Source organism: Oncorhynchus keta, chromosome 6, assembly GCF_023373465.1.
Source record: "Oncorhynchus keta strain PuntledgeMale-10-30-2019 chromosome 6, Oket_V2, whole genome shotgun sequence".
NCBI classification, from domain to species: Eukaryota; Metazoa; Chordata; class Actinopteri; order Salmoniformes; family Salmonidae; genus Oncorhynchus; species Oncorhynchus keta.
This window is the reverse complement of record NC_068426.1, coordinates 39,655,713-39,670,112: the sequence shown is the minus strand read 5'-3', so window position 1 is coordinate 39,670,112 and position 14,400 is coordinate 39,655,713. Positions and strand designations below refer to the sequence as shown.

Genomic DNA, 14,400 nt, shown 5'->3' with positions numbered 1-14,400 from the left:
AGAGAGAGAGAGAGAGGGAGAGAGAGACACTCACTTGCGGTTGGTCAGCTGACCAGCGCTCAGGGCTCGGAGGGGATCGCCATGGTGATAGGGTGCAGTGGGGGAGGGGCTTGGCTGGCAGCAATGCTGGGTCGTTCGGGTGGAACGGTCACTTCGTCCCTCATCCTCCCCTGACGCAGAGTGGACTTAGGATAGAAGGAGGAATTAAAGAGGAGAGAGGGGTTTAAAACAGAAGGCAGGGGAGAGGTGGAGGATCAAATTAACTGACATGGGCAAAGAAACATAGCCAAACCGCTAATAGCTGCCTCCCTGATTCCTCCCAGGAGGGTTTCTGGCACAGACTAGACCGTGTACCAGCGTTTCCGGTATGAAAACGTGGCGCTGGACATTTCACCGGCAGCATTTTGAAAATGTACCGGAACCATATGCATCGTGTGCCACGGTGCTCAGAATGACCGAACTCGCATTTCGATTATGGCAATGAATCTTAACAGAACATGCACGTCGAGGACGCAACGGCGTGTGTCCTTACCGCTCACTTTGAAGCTGTTAGAATAACTGTCCACATTTACTTTTCCTCAGCCAACAAGACGAGTAACGAACAGCTAAATCACCAGCCTTTGCAGACGGAGAGAGAGAGTTAAGTTTGGGGAAGTACATTTTTACCATTAAAAATGCACCTGTATAATAAATCATGCCATTCGGCATCACATTTACAGACTTATGTAAAATGGCCTCCTATTCGTAATGTGATGAGTAGATCGGATAGTCTTAATTCAAGCTAATAATATAACTCGATCACTGTTGGTAAAAAAAGACTGTTGAAGGCATGGCTGAGGGCGTATAGCGTACAGGTCTGTGCTTCAGGCTACTTCAGGCTACATCACATACATGTTTCTTTCTTTGAACGGGGAAAATACATTTCATGCCATTCTACTACACATTATATGGCTGAAGACATTAGTTGAATATTTGTAATACTGCAGTGGGCTAAATCGGGGTCACTGAGTGTTTCTCGGTAGTCTTAAACAAATCTACTATGAAACAAAAGTATACACCTCCCATACATGGTTATGGGCTTAAAAAACAGAAGACTCCTCCTCCACCATGTCAGATAGAGTAGAAATGTATTACATTTAGAGTTTGAATCCCAATATTACACTTTATATTCATCACAGAAGAATGAAATATAACAACACGAATTATGAAATGATGAAAAATATTAATAACATTCCACCCATGAGGCCACTAGTTAACTTGACTGTAGGAAAGGGCTACTAAAACAAATGACAGGGGAGCCCACTGTGCTGACACCGACAAACAGATCAATCAAAACTACCTTGTCCATATAATAGACTACTGGCTACTGGTTTCAATGGCGTATGGCTACTGACTACTGGTTTCAATGGCATATGACTACTGGTTTCAATGGCATATGACTACTGACTACTGGTTTCAATGGCATATGGCTACTGGTTTCAATGGCATATGGCTACTGACTACTGGTTTCAATGGCATATGACTACTGACTACTGGTTTCAATGGCATATGGCTACTGGTTTCAATGGCATATGACTACTGGTTTCAATGGCATATGACTACTGACTACTGGTTTCAATGGCATATGACTACTGACTACTGGTTTCAATGGCATATGGCTACTGACTACTGGTTTCAATGGCATATGGCTACTGGTTTCAATGGCATATGACTACTGGTTTCAATGGCATATGACTACTGACTACTGGTTTCAATGGCATATGACTACTGACTACTGGTTTCAATGGCATATGACTACTGGTTTCAATGGCATATGACTACTGGTTTCAATGGCATATGGCTACTGACTACTGGTTTCAATGGCATATGACTACTGACTACTGGTTTCAATGGCATATGACTACTGACTACTGGTTTCAATGGCATATGACTACTGGTTTCAATGGCATATGACTACTGGTTTCAATGGCATATGACTACTGACTACTGGTTTCAATGGCATATGACTACTGGTTTCAATGGCATATGACTACTGGTTTCAATGGCATATGACTACTGGTTTCAATGGCATATGACTACTGACTACTGGTTTCAATGGCATATGACTACTGGTTTCAATGGCATATGACTACTGACTACTGGTTTCAATGGCATATGACTACTGACTACTGGTTTCAATGGCATATGACTACTGGTTTCAATGGCATATGACTACTGACTACTGGTTTCAATGGCATATGACTACTGACTACTGGTTTCAATGGCATATGACTACTGACTACTGGTTTCAATGGCATATGACTACTGACTACTGGTTTCAATGGCATATGACTACTGACTACTGGTTTCAATGGCATATGACTACTGGTTTCAATGGCATATGACTACTGGTTTCAATGGCATATGGCTACTGACTACTGGTTTCAATGGCATATGACTACTGGTTTCAATGGCATATGACTACTGACTACTGGTTTCAATGGCATATGGCTACTGGTTTCAATGGCATATGACTACTGACTACTGGTTTCAATGGCATATGGCTACTGACTACTGGTTTCAATGGCATATGACTACTGACTACTGGTTTCAATGGCATATGACTACTGGTTTCAATGGCATATGACTACTGGTTTCAATGGCATATGACTACTGGTTTCAATGGCATATGGCTACTGACTACTGGTTTCAATGGCATATGACTACTGACTACTGGTTTCAATGGCATATGACTACTGGTTTCAATGGCATATGACTACTGACTACTGGTTTAAATGGCATATGAAGTCTACTGACTACTGGTTTCAATGGCATATGACTACTGACTACTGGTTTCAATGGCATATGACTACTGACTACTGGTTTCAATGGCATATGACTACTGGTTTCAATGGCATATGACTACTGACTACTGGTTTCAATGGCATATGGAAGTCTTTATACTGACTACTGGTTTAAATGGCATACTGACAATTAAATGGTTATTGGAAAACCAATAGAACCCAATAGAGAAACTAGGCTACTGGTTTAAATGGCATATGGCTACAATTGAACTGGTTTAATTGGAAAACCAATAGAACCTGTTTCAATGGAAATAGGCTCCTGGTTTAAATGGCTACTGACAATTAAAAGAGTTAATGGCATATGAACTAGAGAAATAGGCTCCTGGTTTTAAACGGCTACTGACAATTAAAAGAGTTAATTGGTTTCAATGGCATATGGAAATAGGCTCCTGGTTTAAATGGCTACTGACAATTAAAAAGAGTTCAATGGAAAACCATATGAACCAATAGAGAAATAGGCTCCTGGTTTTAAACTGGCTACTGACAATTAAAATGGTTAATTGAAAACCTACTGGAATGGCAATGAAATACTGGTTTAAATGGCATATGGACAATTAAAGAGTTAATGGAAAACCATATGGCCAATAGAGAAACTACTGGTTTAAATGGCTACTGGACAATTAAAAAGAGTTACTGGAAAACCAATGAACATATGAGAAATAGGCTCCTGGTTTCAATGGCTACTGACAATTAAAGAGTTAATTGGAAAACCAATGGCAATAGAGAAATAGGCTCCTGGTTTCAATGGCATACTGGACAATTAAAAATAGTTAATTGGAAAACCAATGAACTAGAGAAATAGGCTACTGGTTTCAATGGCATATGACTGGACAATTAAAAAGAGTTATGGAAAACCTAGAACCCTAGAGAAATAGGCTCCTGGTTTAAATGGCATATGACAATTAAAAAGAGTTAATGGAAAACCAATGAACCCTAGAGAAATAGGCTCCTGGTTTCAATGGCTACTGACAATTAAAAAGAGTTTTGGAAAACCAATAGAAATGGAAATAGGCTCCTGGTTTCAAATGGCTACTGACAATTAAAAAGAGTTAATTGGAAAACCAATAGAACCAATGGCTATAGAGAAATAGGCTCCTGGTTTAAATGGCACTGGACAATTAAAAAGAGACTTGACTACTGGAAAACCAATGGCATATGAGAAATAGGCTCCTGGTTTAAACTGGCTACTGGACAATTAAAAGAGTTAATTGGAAAACCAATGGCATAGAGAAATAGGCTCCTGGTTTCAAAACGGCTACTGGACAATTAAAAAGAGTTAATTGGAAAACCATATAGAACCCGATAGAAATAGGCCCTGGTTTCAATGGCATATGAAAGTCTTTATAAAATAATTGTCCACGGACGGATCTGGTTGTAGATGTTTAGAAAGAGGGGAGATCTAAAGATGCAAGAAAGGTCAAACATTCCTCATTATATGTAGTAAAACGTTCAGGTTTCAAACAATTAAGTAGCTATATGTTTTCAAAATGCTGATGAAGCCTACCTTCCGTTGCCCATGCATTTAAAATGGCGATTGGGAAGCGCGCTTCAATTAGCAGTTGAGAAGAAAAAAAATATTAGCTATTTTTTATCATGGACAAAAATAAACTATTTTTAACACACGATTGCATTTAGAATTGTTGTGCAATGATTGGGCTTATAAAAGCACAGTGACAGATACTCAGCTCAAAGGCTCTGTATCTAAATATCATACATAACAAATATACACCTGGGCCAATTTAATTACACTAAATTATGCAAATTAACCCATAGACCGATAAGCATAACTGGTCAAATGTATTTCCATCCATGAATAGACTAAAAAGCATTATTTCGATATTTTCTTCTTCTCCCATAAAATTGGCAAATTTCATTTATTGGCTTTCTATTTTTTTTTTTTAAATGTATATAAAATATAAAAACTATATTGATTCATTTGTTCTTAGTCACTTGTAAGAACACAATTTGCAACGTAACCTAAATAAGACGGTTACAGACAGAACAGCATGGACTCACTGTGGTCACTGTCTGGTCCAAACTCACTGGTCCCACTGCCAGCCCAGGGCTGGGGGGTCCTGCTGGCCCTGTGCTGGGGGGAACTGGAGGCTGAGGTGCCCCTCCTTTCCTCCCCTCTGGTTCTCCCTGAAGACCCCCGTACCTGCCTCGGGGTGCTCAGACGAGAGCCTCCACAGTGCTCCAGCAAGGTTGGTCTCTGTGGTCTGTGTGAGGGGGTGCAGGAAGAGGGGAGAGGCTGCCCTGACACGGGGGATGTGTGGTGGGGATTCCCTGGGCTCTGCTCCTCAGGGACTGACAGGCTAGGGAAGAGGAAAGGAAAACAAAGACAGGAACACACACTGATAAGATTACAAGGGAACCCAATAGGAACAAAACAGGGGAAGGTTAAGATCTGTAGGCAACTTGACAGGGACATTGTGAGGGCACAGTGAGGGCACAGTGCGGAGCTGTGTGAAGGTGTGTCAGTAGTGTGTGTGCATGTGTGTGTGTGAGTGAGTGTTCGTGTGAGACACTGGGGAATGTGTCGTCATGTTCTGCAAGATTGACAGCCGAGTCACTGAGGGGAGAGGAAGAGGGAAGGAGGGGCACCAGTAGCTCACCTCGCTATGGCCCTCTGGTGGAGAGCACTAGGTGCTGCAGGAGTCAGACGACTGCTTTCAGAGCCAACAAAACCACTGTCAGTCTCTGGTGAGATGATCCCATCCTGGTCAACACAGACAAATGACTCTTTCAGGCTCAGTAGAAATTGATGAATTGTGGAGATAAATTTGTAACTTAATTATCATTCATTCATTATAACAAATTTTTAAAAAGATGGAACTGACCTGGGACGGCACTCTCCTGGTCCCAGGCTGCAGTTTGGCGCCTCGCCTCTCTGAGGCAGCACTCTCCCCCAAACTGGTCAGACTGCTGCCATGAGACTTCCTGACCTCGGACCTCTTGCTGTCATTGGCCAGCAGATCAGGAAATGCAGCGGATTGGCTGAGGTCCTTTGGGGAAGGAGGAAGTGATTTGCTGGTCCTTGGTCTCGCCGTTGGAATGAATGCAGGGTCCTGCTGACCTTGCATTGGCCGTCTGAAAACACATCATATAATTTAGAGTAATATAAATGTTATCCAGTGTTCGTATTCATTAGTACACAGTGCACACTGTAGCAAAACCTTCTGCAACAAAAACAAGGGCTTCTTATTGGATAGGTTCAGGTAGACACTCCCCAGTTCTGTTTTGCTTCCTGGTGAATACAAGCCTGGTGCAGAGTTCAGGCTCACCTCTGAGCGAGACTTGTGTGGCCCTTCTCCCTCCCTGTCCTTGGGTGTGGTCCCTCTCTTGTCCCCTCACCACCTGAATGTGTGGCTTCCTCTCCTGCGTCAGGAGAGTCATGGTCTCCCTCTGTCAGATCCAGGTCTAGCAGTCTGGGCAGCTCCCTGAAACTCTGGTAGCTGGATGGGGCATTTGGAAGCAAACTGATATTTACACCACTGTTAAATTGACCAATACCATGATTATGTTTAGAACAAAAGAACAGCCAGCCAATCATTGGCTGATTTTGAATACTTCTGTCCTACAACGTCATGTAACACAGACTAGACCTTCTTTAAAAGGATAGTTCATCCAAATGACATAAATTACATATTTCCTTACTCTGTAAGCAGTCTACAAATGATCCCTGATATTAGAATGTTTTGTATTTTATGTCCAAATCATTCCAAAGTGTTTCAAATCGATTGAGACTTACTGGTCCATCAGCATGCTGAAGTCTCTCTCTACGCGTTTGTGTTCGTGGCGTAAGGGATGGAGGAGCAGGGATGGCATCCCTCCCTCCTCTCCCTCGCTCTCTCCGCTGGCTGAGCTAACCTCCACCCCCACCCCAGACTCCCCTGGCAGAGGTAACACTGGGCTCTAGAGAGAGAGAGGTAGAGAGAGAGAGGGGTAGAGAGAGAGAGAGAGAGAGGTAGAGAGAGAAAGAGAGAGAGGTAGAGAGAGAGAGGAAGAGGTAGAGAGAGAGAGGGAGGTAGAGAGGTAGAGAGAGAGAGGTAGAGAGAGGTAGAGAGAGAGGTAGGAAGAAAGGTAGAGAGAGGTAGAGAGAGAGAGAGAGAGAGAGAGAGAGGAGAGAGGTAGAGAGAGAGAGAGAGGAAGAGAGAGGTAGAGAGAGAGAGAGGTAGAGAGAGAGAGAGAAGAGAGAGAGGTAGAGAGAGAGGTAGAGAGAGAGAGAGGTAGAGAGAGAGAGGAAGAGAGAGAGGTAGAGAGAGAGAGATGTTAACAATCTTGGAAATGCAGGCCTTTATCTTCAGTAGCTGTGTTGTCACGGTACCTCAGGGAGTGGCATGGGCTCGCTGCCCCCTGCAGGCATGGAGTAGGGGGTGGGGTGAGGAGGTGGAGTGGGAGGGGCTTCTGAGGTGGGCCGGTCCTGTTCAGTCTGCTCCACCTGTTCCTTGAGCTCCTCCACACGCATCCCACACTGGAATATACGGCCCTCCAACTCCCTGTCACACAAACACACACACTTCATGTCCACCACTTCATCTATCAGTTTAAACACAGTATAATCCTGCAGTGTGGTCTCACCTGCCGGGATCAAAAGGGCCCAGCTCGGCCCCTCTCTGCAGTAGAAGTCTGTGTTCGTCTCGTGCTGCTAGATAACCTCTTTCCAGAGAATCCTGCCCCTGCAGCAGCTGGGACAAACCCTGCAGGGACACAACATCACATCATTACTCAAACAACCTGGTGGCCAGTGAGCACTGAGAGACACTCTACAATATTTGCAAGACTCAAATTAGATAAATATCTGAACAATACCTTCATCTGCTCAAACGGTTTAAGTTTCCCTGTCCTCAGGAGCTCTTCAAATGTCTGCACCTGCTGGAGGAACCTCTCAGCCTGCTTTGAGAGAGCCCTGGTCAGCTGCTCTCTAACTCCAGGGCCCAGGCTTCTGGGGGATGAGGAGGCCGCAGAGGGACAGACAGAGGAGACTCCACTATGTCCTGTAGTGCGGAGAGAAAATAGGTTTTTAGTAAAGGACAATAGAAATGTGTAAAGAAATGTTGAATGAGAGGCAGAATCAACTGTCAATGGAGTGTAAGAACGTATTGAAACAAAGCCATGGTTGTGTCCCAAATGCTACTCTAATTCCCATAAGGCTCTGGTCAAAAGTAATGCACAATAAAGGGATTGGGGTGTCATTTGGGAAGCATATATAAGATGGCTGTTAGTACCTTGTTGGGCAGCCTGTCCATTTAGGTAAACAGAGCCTAAGCTGAGCTCTGCCCTCTGAGCGTGGGGAAAAGTTAGGGTCATGACCTTTGACCCTTCATGGAGTACACCTGATTGGACGGCGTGACTGGGCTTGGGAGGGTCGGAGTAGAGGCTCACCTGGAGATAGAGACAACAGGGAAAAACAGGCGTCAAAAGTAATGAATTATATGAGCAAAATTATTACAAATTTGATAAATGATAAGAGTTTCAAATCATTGTTGTTGTTGTTACATGCTGTGTAAACAACAGGTGTAGACTAACAGTGAAATGCTGTGTAAACAACAGGTGTAGACTAACAGTGAAATGCTGTGTAAACAACAGGTGTAGACTAACAGTGAAATGCTGTGTAAACAACAGGTGTAGACTAACAGTGAAATGCTGTGTAAACAACAGGTGTAGACTAACAGTGAAATGCTTATTTACGGGCATTTCCCAACAATGCAGAGAGAAAAAAAGACAAAAAAATAACATAATGAGTAATAATAACTTGGCTATATACACAGGGTACCAGTGCCGAGTCTCTGTGAAGGGCTACAAGGTCATTTAGGTACTGGCAGCTTCATGAAATAGTACCTGCAAAACACCAGTCTCAATGTCAACAGTGAAGAGGCGACTAGGCAGAGTTGCCAAGAAAAAGCCATATCTCAGACTAGCCAATAAAAATAAAAGATTAAGATGGGCAAAAGAACACAGACATTGGACGGAATAATTCTGCCTAAAAGCCCAGCATCCCGGAGTCGCCTCTTCACTGTTGACGTTGAGGCCGGTGTTTTGCGGGTACTATTCAATGAAGCTGCCAGTTGAGGACTTGTGAGGCGTCAGTTTCTCAAACTAGATACTCTAATGTACTTGTCCTCTTGCTCAGTTGTGCACCGGGGCCTCCCACTCCTATTTCTAATCTGGTTAGGGCCAGTTTGCCCTGTTCTGTGAAGGGAGTAAGTACACAGCGCTGTATGAGATCTTCAGTTTCTTGGCAATTTCTCACATGGAATAGCCTTCATTTGTCAGAACAAGAATAGACTGATGAGTTTCAGAAGAAAGTGCTTTGTTTCTGGCCATTTTGAGCCTGTAATCGAACCCACAAATGCTGATGCTCCAGATACTCAACTAGTCTAAAGAAGGCCAGTTTTATTGCTTCTTTAATCAGGACAACAGTTTTCAGCTGTGCTAACATAATCACAAAAGGGTTTTCTGATGATCAATTAGCCTTTTTAAATGATAAACTTGGATTAGCTAACACAACATGCCATTGGAACACAGGAGTGGTGGTTAATGATAATGGGCCTCTGTACGCCTATATAGATATAGTCATTTACCACGTTAACAATATCTACACTGTATTTCGGATCAATTTGACATCATTTCAAATGGTAAAAAAAGTGTTTTTCTTTCAATAACAAGGGCATTTCTAAGTGACCCCAAACAGTAGTGTACATATAGGTAGGGTTAAAGGGCATTTCTAAGTGACCCCAAACAGTAGTGTACATATAGGTAGGGATAAAGGGCATTTCTAAGTGACCCCAAACAGTAGTGTACATATAGGTAGGGATAAAGGGCATTTCTAAGTGACCCCAAACAGTAGTGTACATATAGGTAGGGATAAAGGGCATTTCTAAGTGACCCCAAACAGTAGTGTACAACAGTAGTGTACATATAGGTAGGGATAAAGGGCATTTCTAAGTGACCCCAAACAGTAGTGTACAACAGTAGTGTACATATAGGTAGGGATAAAGGGCATTTCTAAGTGACCCCAAACAGTAGTGTACATATAGGTAGGGATAAAGGGCATTTCTAAGTGACCCCAAACAGTAGTGTACATATAGGTAGGGTTAAAGGGCATTTCTAAGTGACCCCAAACAGTAGTGTACATATAGGTAGGGATAAAGGGCATTTCTAAGTGACCCCAAACAGTAGTGTACATATAGGTAGGGTTAAAGGGCATTTCTAAGTGACCCCAAACAGTAGTGTACATATAGGTAGGGTTAAAGGGCATTTCTAAGTGACCCCAAACAGTAGTGTACATATAGGTAGGGTTAAAGGGCATTTCTAAGTGACCCCAAACAGTAGTACATATAGGTAGGGTTAAAGGGCATTTCTAAGTGACCCCAAACAGTAGTGTACATATAGGTAGGGTTAAAGGGCATTTCTAAGTGACCCCAAACAGTAGTGTACATATAGGTAGGGTTAAAGGGCATTTCTAAGTGACCCCAAACAGTAGTGTACATATAGGTAGGGTTACTAAGTGACCCCAAACAGTAGGTAGGGTTAAAGGGCATTTCTAAGTGACCCCAAACAGTAGTGTACATATAGGTAGGGTTAAAGGGCATTTCTAAGTGACCCCAAACAGTAGTGTACATATAGGTAGGGTTAAAGGGCATTTCTAAGTGACCCCAAACAGTAGTGTACATATAGACCCCAAACAGTAGTGTACATATAGGTAGGGTTAAAGGGCATTTCTAAGTGACCCCAAACAGTAGTGTACATATAGGTAGGGTTAAAGGGCATTTCTAAGTGACCCCAAACAGTAGTGTACAACAGTAGTGTAAAGGGCATTTCTAAGTGACCCCAAACAGTAGTGTACATATAGGTAGGGATAAAGGGCATTTCTAAGTGACCCCAAACAGTAGTGTACATATAGGTAGGGTTAAAGGGCATTTCTAAGTGACCCCAAACAGTAGTGTAGTAGGGTAAAGGGCATATAGGTAGGTAGGGATAAAGGGCATTTCTAAGTGACCCCAAACAGTAGTGTACATATAGGTAGGGTTAAAGGGCATTTCTAAGTGACCCCAAACAGTAGTGTACATATAGGTAGGGTTAAAGGGCATTTCTAAGTGACCCCAAACAGTAGTGTACATATAGGTAGGGTTAAAGGGCATTTCTAAGTGACCCCAAACAGTAGTGTACATATAGGTAGGGTTAAAGGGCATTTCTAAGTGACCCCAAACAGTAGTGTACATATAGGTAGGGTTAAAGGGCATTTCTAAGTGACCCCCAGTAAACAGTAAGTGACCCCAAACAGTAGTGTACATATAGGTAGGGTTAAAGGGCATTTCTAAGTGACCCCAAACAGTAGTGTACATATAGGTAGGGTAAAGGGCATTTCTAAGTGACCCCAAACAGTAGTGTACATATAGGTAGGGATAAAGGGCATTTCTAAGTGACCCCAAACAGTAGTGTACATATAGGTAGGGATAAAGGGCATTTCTAAGTGACCCCAAACAAACAGTAGGGTAAAGGGTAGTGACCCCAAAAGTATAGGTAGGGGGTGACCCCAAACAGTAGTGTACATATAGGTAGGGTTAAAGGGCATTTCTAAGTGACCCCAAACAGTAGTGTACATATAGGTAGGGATAAAGGGCATTTCTAAGTGACCCCAAACAGTAGTGTACATATAGGTAGGGATAAAGGGCATTTCTAAGTGACCCCAAACAGTAGTGTACATATAGGTAGGGTTAAAGGGCATTTCTAAGTGACCCCAAACAGTAGTGTACATATAGGTAGGGTTAAAGGGCATTTCTAAGTGACCCCAAACAGTAGTGTACATATAGGTAGGGATAAAGGGCATTTCTAAGTCACCCCAAACAGTAGTGTACATATAGGTATAAAGGGCATTTCTAAGTGACCCCAAACAGTACATATAGGTGTACATATAGGTAGGTAGGGTTAAAGGGCATTTCTAAGTGACCCCAAACAGTAGTGTACATATAGGTAGGGTTAAAGGGCATTTCTAAGTGACCCCAAACAGTAGTGTACATATAGGTAGGGTTAAAGGGCATTTCTAAGTGACCCCAAACAGTAGTGTACATATAGGTAGGGTTAAAGGGCATTTCTAAGTGACCCCAAACAGTAGTGTACATATAGGTAGGGTTAGTGTACATATAGGTAGGGTTAAAGGGCATTTCTAAGTGACCCCAAACAGTAGTGTACATATAGGTAGGGTTAAAGGGCATTTCTAAGTGACCCCAAACAGTAGAGTACATATAGGTAGGGTTAAAGGGCATTTCTAAGTGACCCCAAACAGTAGTGTACATATAGGTAGGGTTAAAGGGCATTTCTAAGTGACCCCAAACAGTAGTGTACATATAGGTAGGGTTAAAGGGCATTTCTAAGTGACCCCAAACAGTAGTGTACATATAGGTAGGGTTAAAGGGCATTTCTAAGTGACCCCAAACAGTAGTGTACATATAGGTAGGGTTAAAGGGCATTTCTAAGTGACCCCAAACAGTAGTGTACATATAGGTAGGGTTAAAGGGCATTTCTAAGTGACCCCAAACAGTAGTGTACATATAGGTAGGGATAAAGGGCATTTCTAAGTGACCCCAAACAGTAGTGTACATAGGTAGGTAAAGGGCATTTCTAAGTGACCCCAAACAGTAGTGTACATATAGGTAGGGTTAAAGGGCATTTCTAAGTGACCCCAAACAGTAGTGTACATATAGGTAGGGTTAAAGGGCATTTCTAAGTGACCCCAAACAGTAGTGTACATATAGGTAGGGTTAAAGGGCATTTCTAAGTGACCCCAAACAGTAGTGTACATATAGGTAGGGATAAAGGGCATTTCTAAGTGACCCCAAACAGTAGTGTACATATAGGTAGGGTTAAAGGGCATTTCTAAGTGACCCCAAACAGTAGTGTACATATAGGTAGGGTTAAAGGGCATTTCTAAGTGACCCCAAACAGTAGTGTACATATAGGTAGGGTTAAAGGGCATTTCTAAGTGACCCCAAACAGTAGTGTACATATAGGTAGGGTTAAAGGGCATTTCTAAGTGACCCCAAACAGTAGTGTACATATAGGTATAAAGGGCATAGGTAGGGTATAAAGGGCATTTCTAAGTGACCCCAAACAGTAGAGTACATATAGGTAGGGTTAAAGGGCATTTCTAAGTGACCCCAAACAGTAGTGTACATATAGGTAGGGTTAAACAGTAGTAGTGTACATATAGGTAGGGATAAAGGGCATTTCTAAGTGACCCCAAACAGTAGTGTACATATAGGTAGGGTTAAAGGGCATTTCTAAGTGACCCCAAACAGTAGTGTACATAAAGGGCATTTCTAAGTGACCCCAAACAGTAGTGTACATATAGGTAGGGTTAAAGGGCATTTCTAAGTGACCCCAAACAGTAGTGTACATATAGGTAGGGATAAAGGGCATTTCTAAGTGACCCCAAACAGTAGTGTACATATAGGTAGGGATAAAGGGCATTTCTAAGTGACCCCAAACAGTAGTGTACATATAGGTAGGGTTAAAGGGCATTTCTAAGTGACCCCAAACAGTAGTGTACATATAGGTAGGGATAAAGGGCATTTCTAAGTGACCCCAAACAGTAGTGTACATATAGGTAGGGATAAAGGGCATTTCTAAGTGACCCCTAACAGTAGTGTACATATAGGTAGGGATAAAGGGCATTTCTAAGTGACCCCAAACAGTAGTGTACATATAGGTAGGGTTAAAGGGCATTTCTAAGTGACCCCTAACAGTAGTGTACATATAGGTAGGGTTAAAGGGCATTTCTAAGTGACCCCAAACAGTAGTGTACATATAGGTAGGGTTAAAGGGCATTTCTAAGTGACCCCAAACAGTAGTGTACATATAGGTAGGGATAAAGGGCATTTCTAAGTGACCCCAAACAGTAGTGTACATATAGGTAGGGTTAAAGGGCATTTCTAAGTGACCCCAAACAGTAGAGTACATATAGGTAGGGTTGACCCCAAAAGTAGAGTACACTAAAGTGACCCCAAACAGTAGTGTACATATAGGTAGGGTTAAAGGGCATTTCTAAGTGACCCCAAACAGTAGTGTACATATAGGTAGGGTTAAAGGGCATTTCTAAGTGACCCAAACAGTAGTGTACATATAGGTAGGGTTAAAGGGCATTTCTAAGTGACCCCAAACAGTAGTGTACATATAGGTAGGGTTAAAGGGCATTTCTAAGTGACCCCCCATATAGGTAGGGTTAAAACAGTAGTAGTGTACATATAGGTAGGGATAAAGGGCATTTCTAAGTGACCCCAAACAGTAGTGTACATATAGGTAGGGTTAAAGGGCATTTCTAAGTGACCCCTAACAGTAGTGTACATATAGGTAGGGATAAAGGGCATTTCTAAGTGACCCCAAACAGTAGTGTACATATAGGTAGGGTTAAAGGGCATTTCTAAGTGACCCCTAACAGTAGTGTACATATAGGTAGGGATAAAGGGCATTTCTAAGTGACCCCTAACAGTAGTGTACATATAGGTAGGGTTAAAGGGCATTTCTAAGTGACCCCTAACAGTAGTGTACATATAGG

At 42.5% G+C, this 14,400-nt stretch overlaps 1 protein-coding gene across 4 annotated transcripts in view; it reads right to left on the bottom strand.

The window, feature by feature from the left end:
- Positions 1–14,400, bottom strand: part of akna (AT-hook transcription factor) — a 44,666-nt gene that overhangs the window by 18,082 nt on the left and 12,184 nt on the right. For all 4 annotated transcript variants that reach the window (XM_052521487.1, XM_052521486.1, XM_052521490.1 and 1 more), the window contains 10 exons: positions 8,072–8,228; positions 7,656–7,840; positions 7,425–7,543; positions 7,171–7,342; positions 6,595–6,758; positions 6,128–6,298; positions 5,684–5,933; positions 5,459–5,562; positions 4,860–5,158; positions 35–185 (listed from right to left, as the gene is read on the bottom strand). In XM_052521487.1, the coding sequence (XP_052377447.1) occupies positions 35–185; positions 4,860–5,158; positions 5,459–5,562; positions 5,684–5,933; positions 6,128–6,298; positions 6,595–6,758; positions 7,171–7,342; positions 7,425–7,543; positions 7,656–7,840; positions 8,072–8,228 (1,772 nt within the window). The remainder of the gene's footprint in view (positions 1–34; positions 186–4,859; positions 5,159–5,458; positions 5,563–5,683; positions 5,934–6,127; positions 6,299–6,594; positions 6,759–7,170; positions 7,343–7,424; positions 7,544–7,655; positions 7,841–8,071; positions 8,229–14,400) is intronic.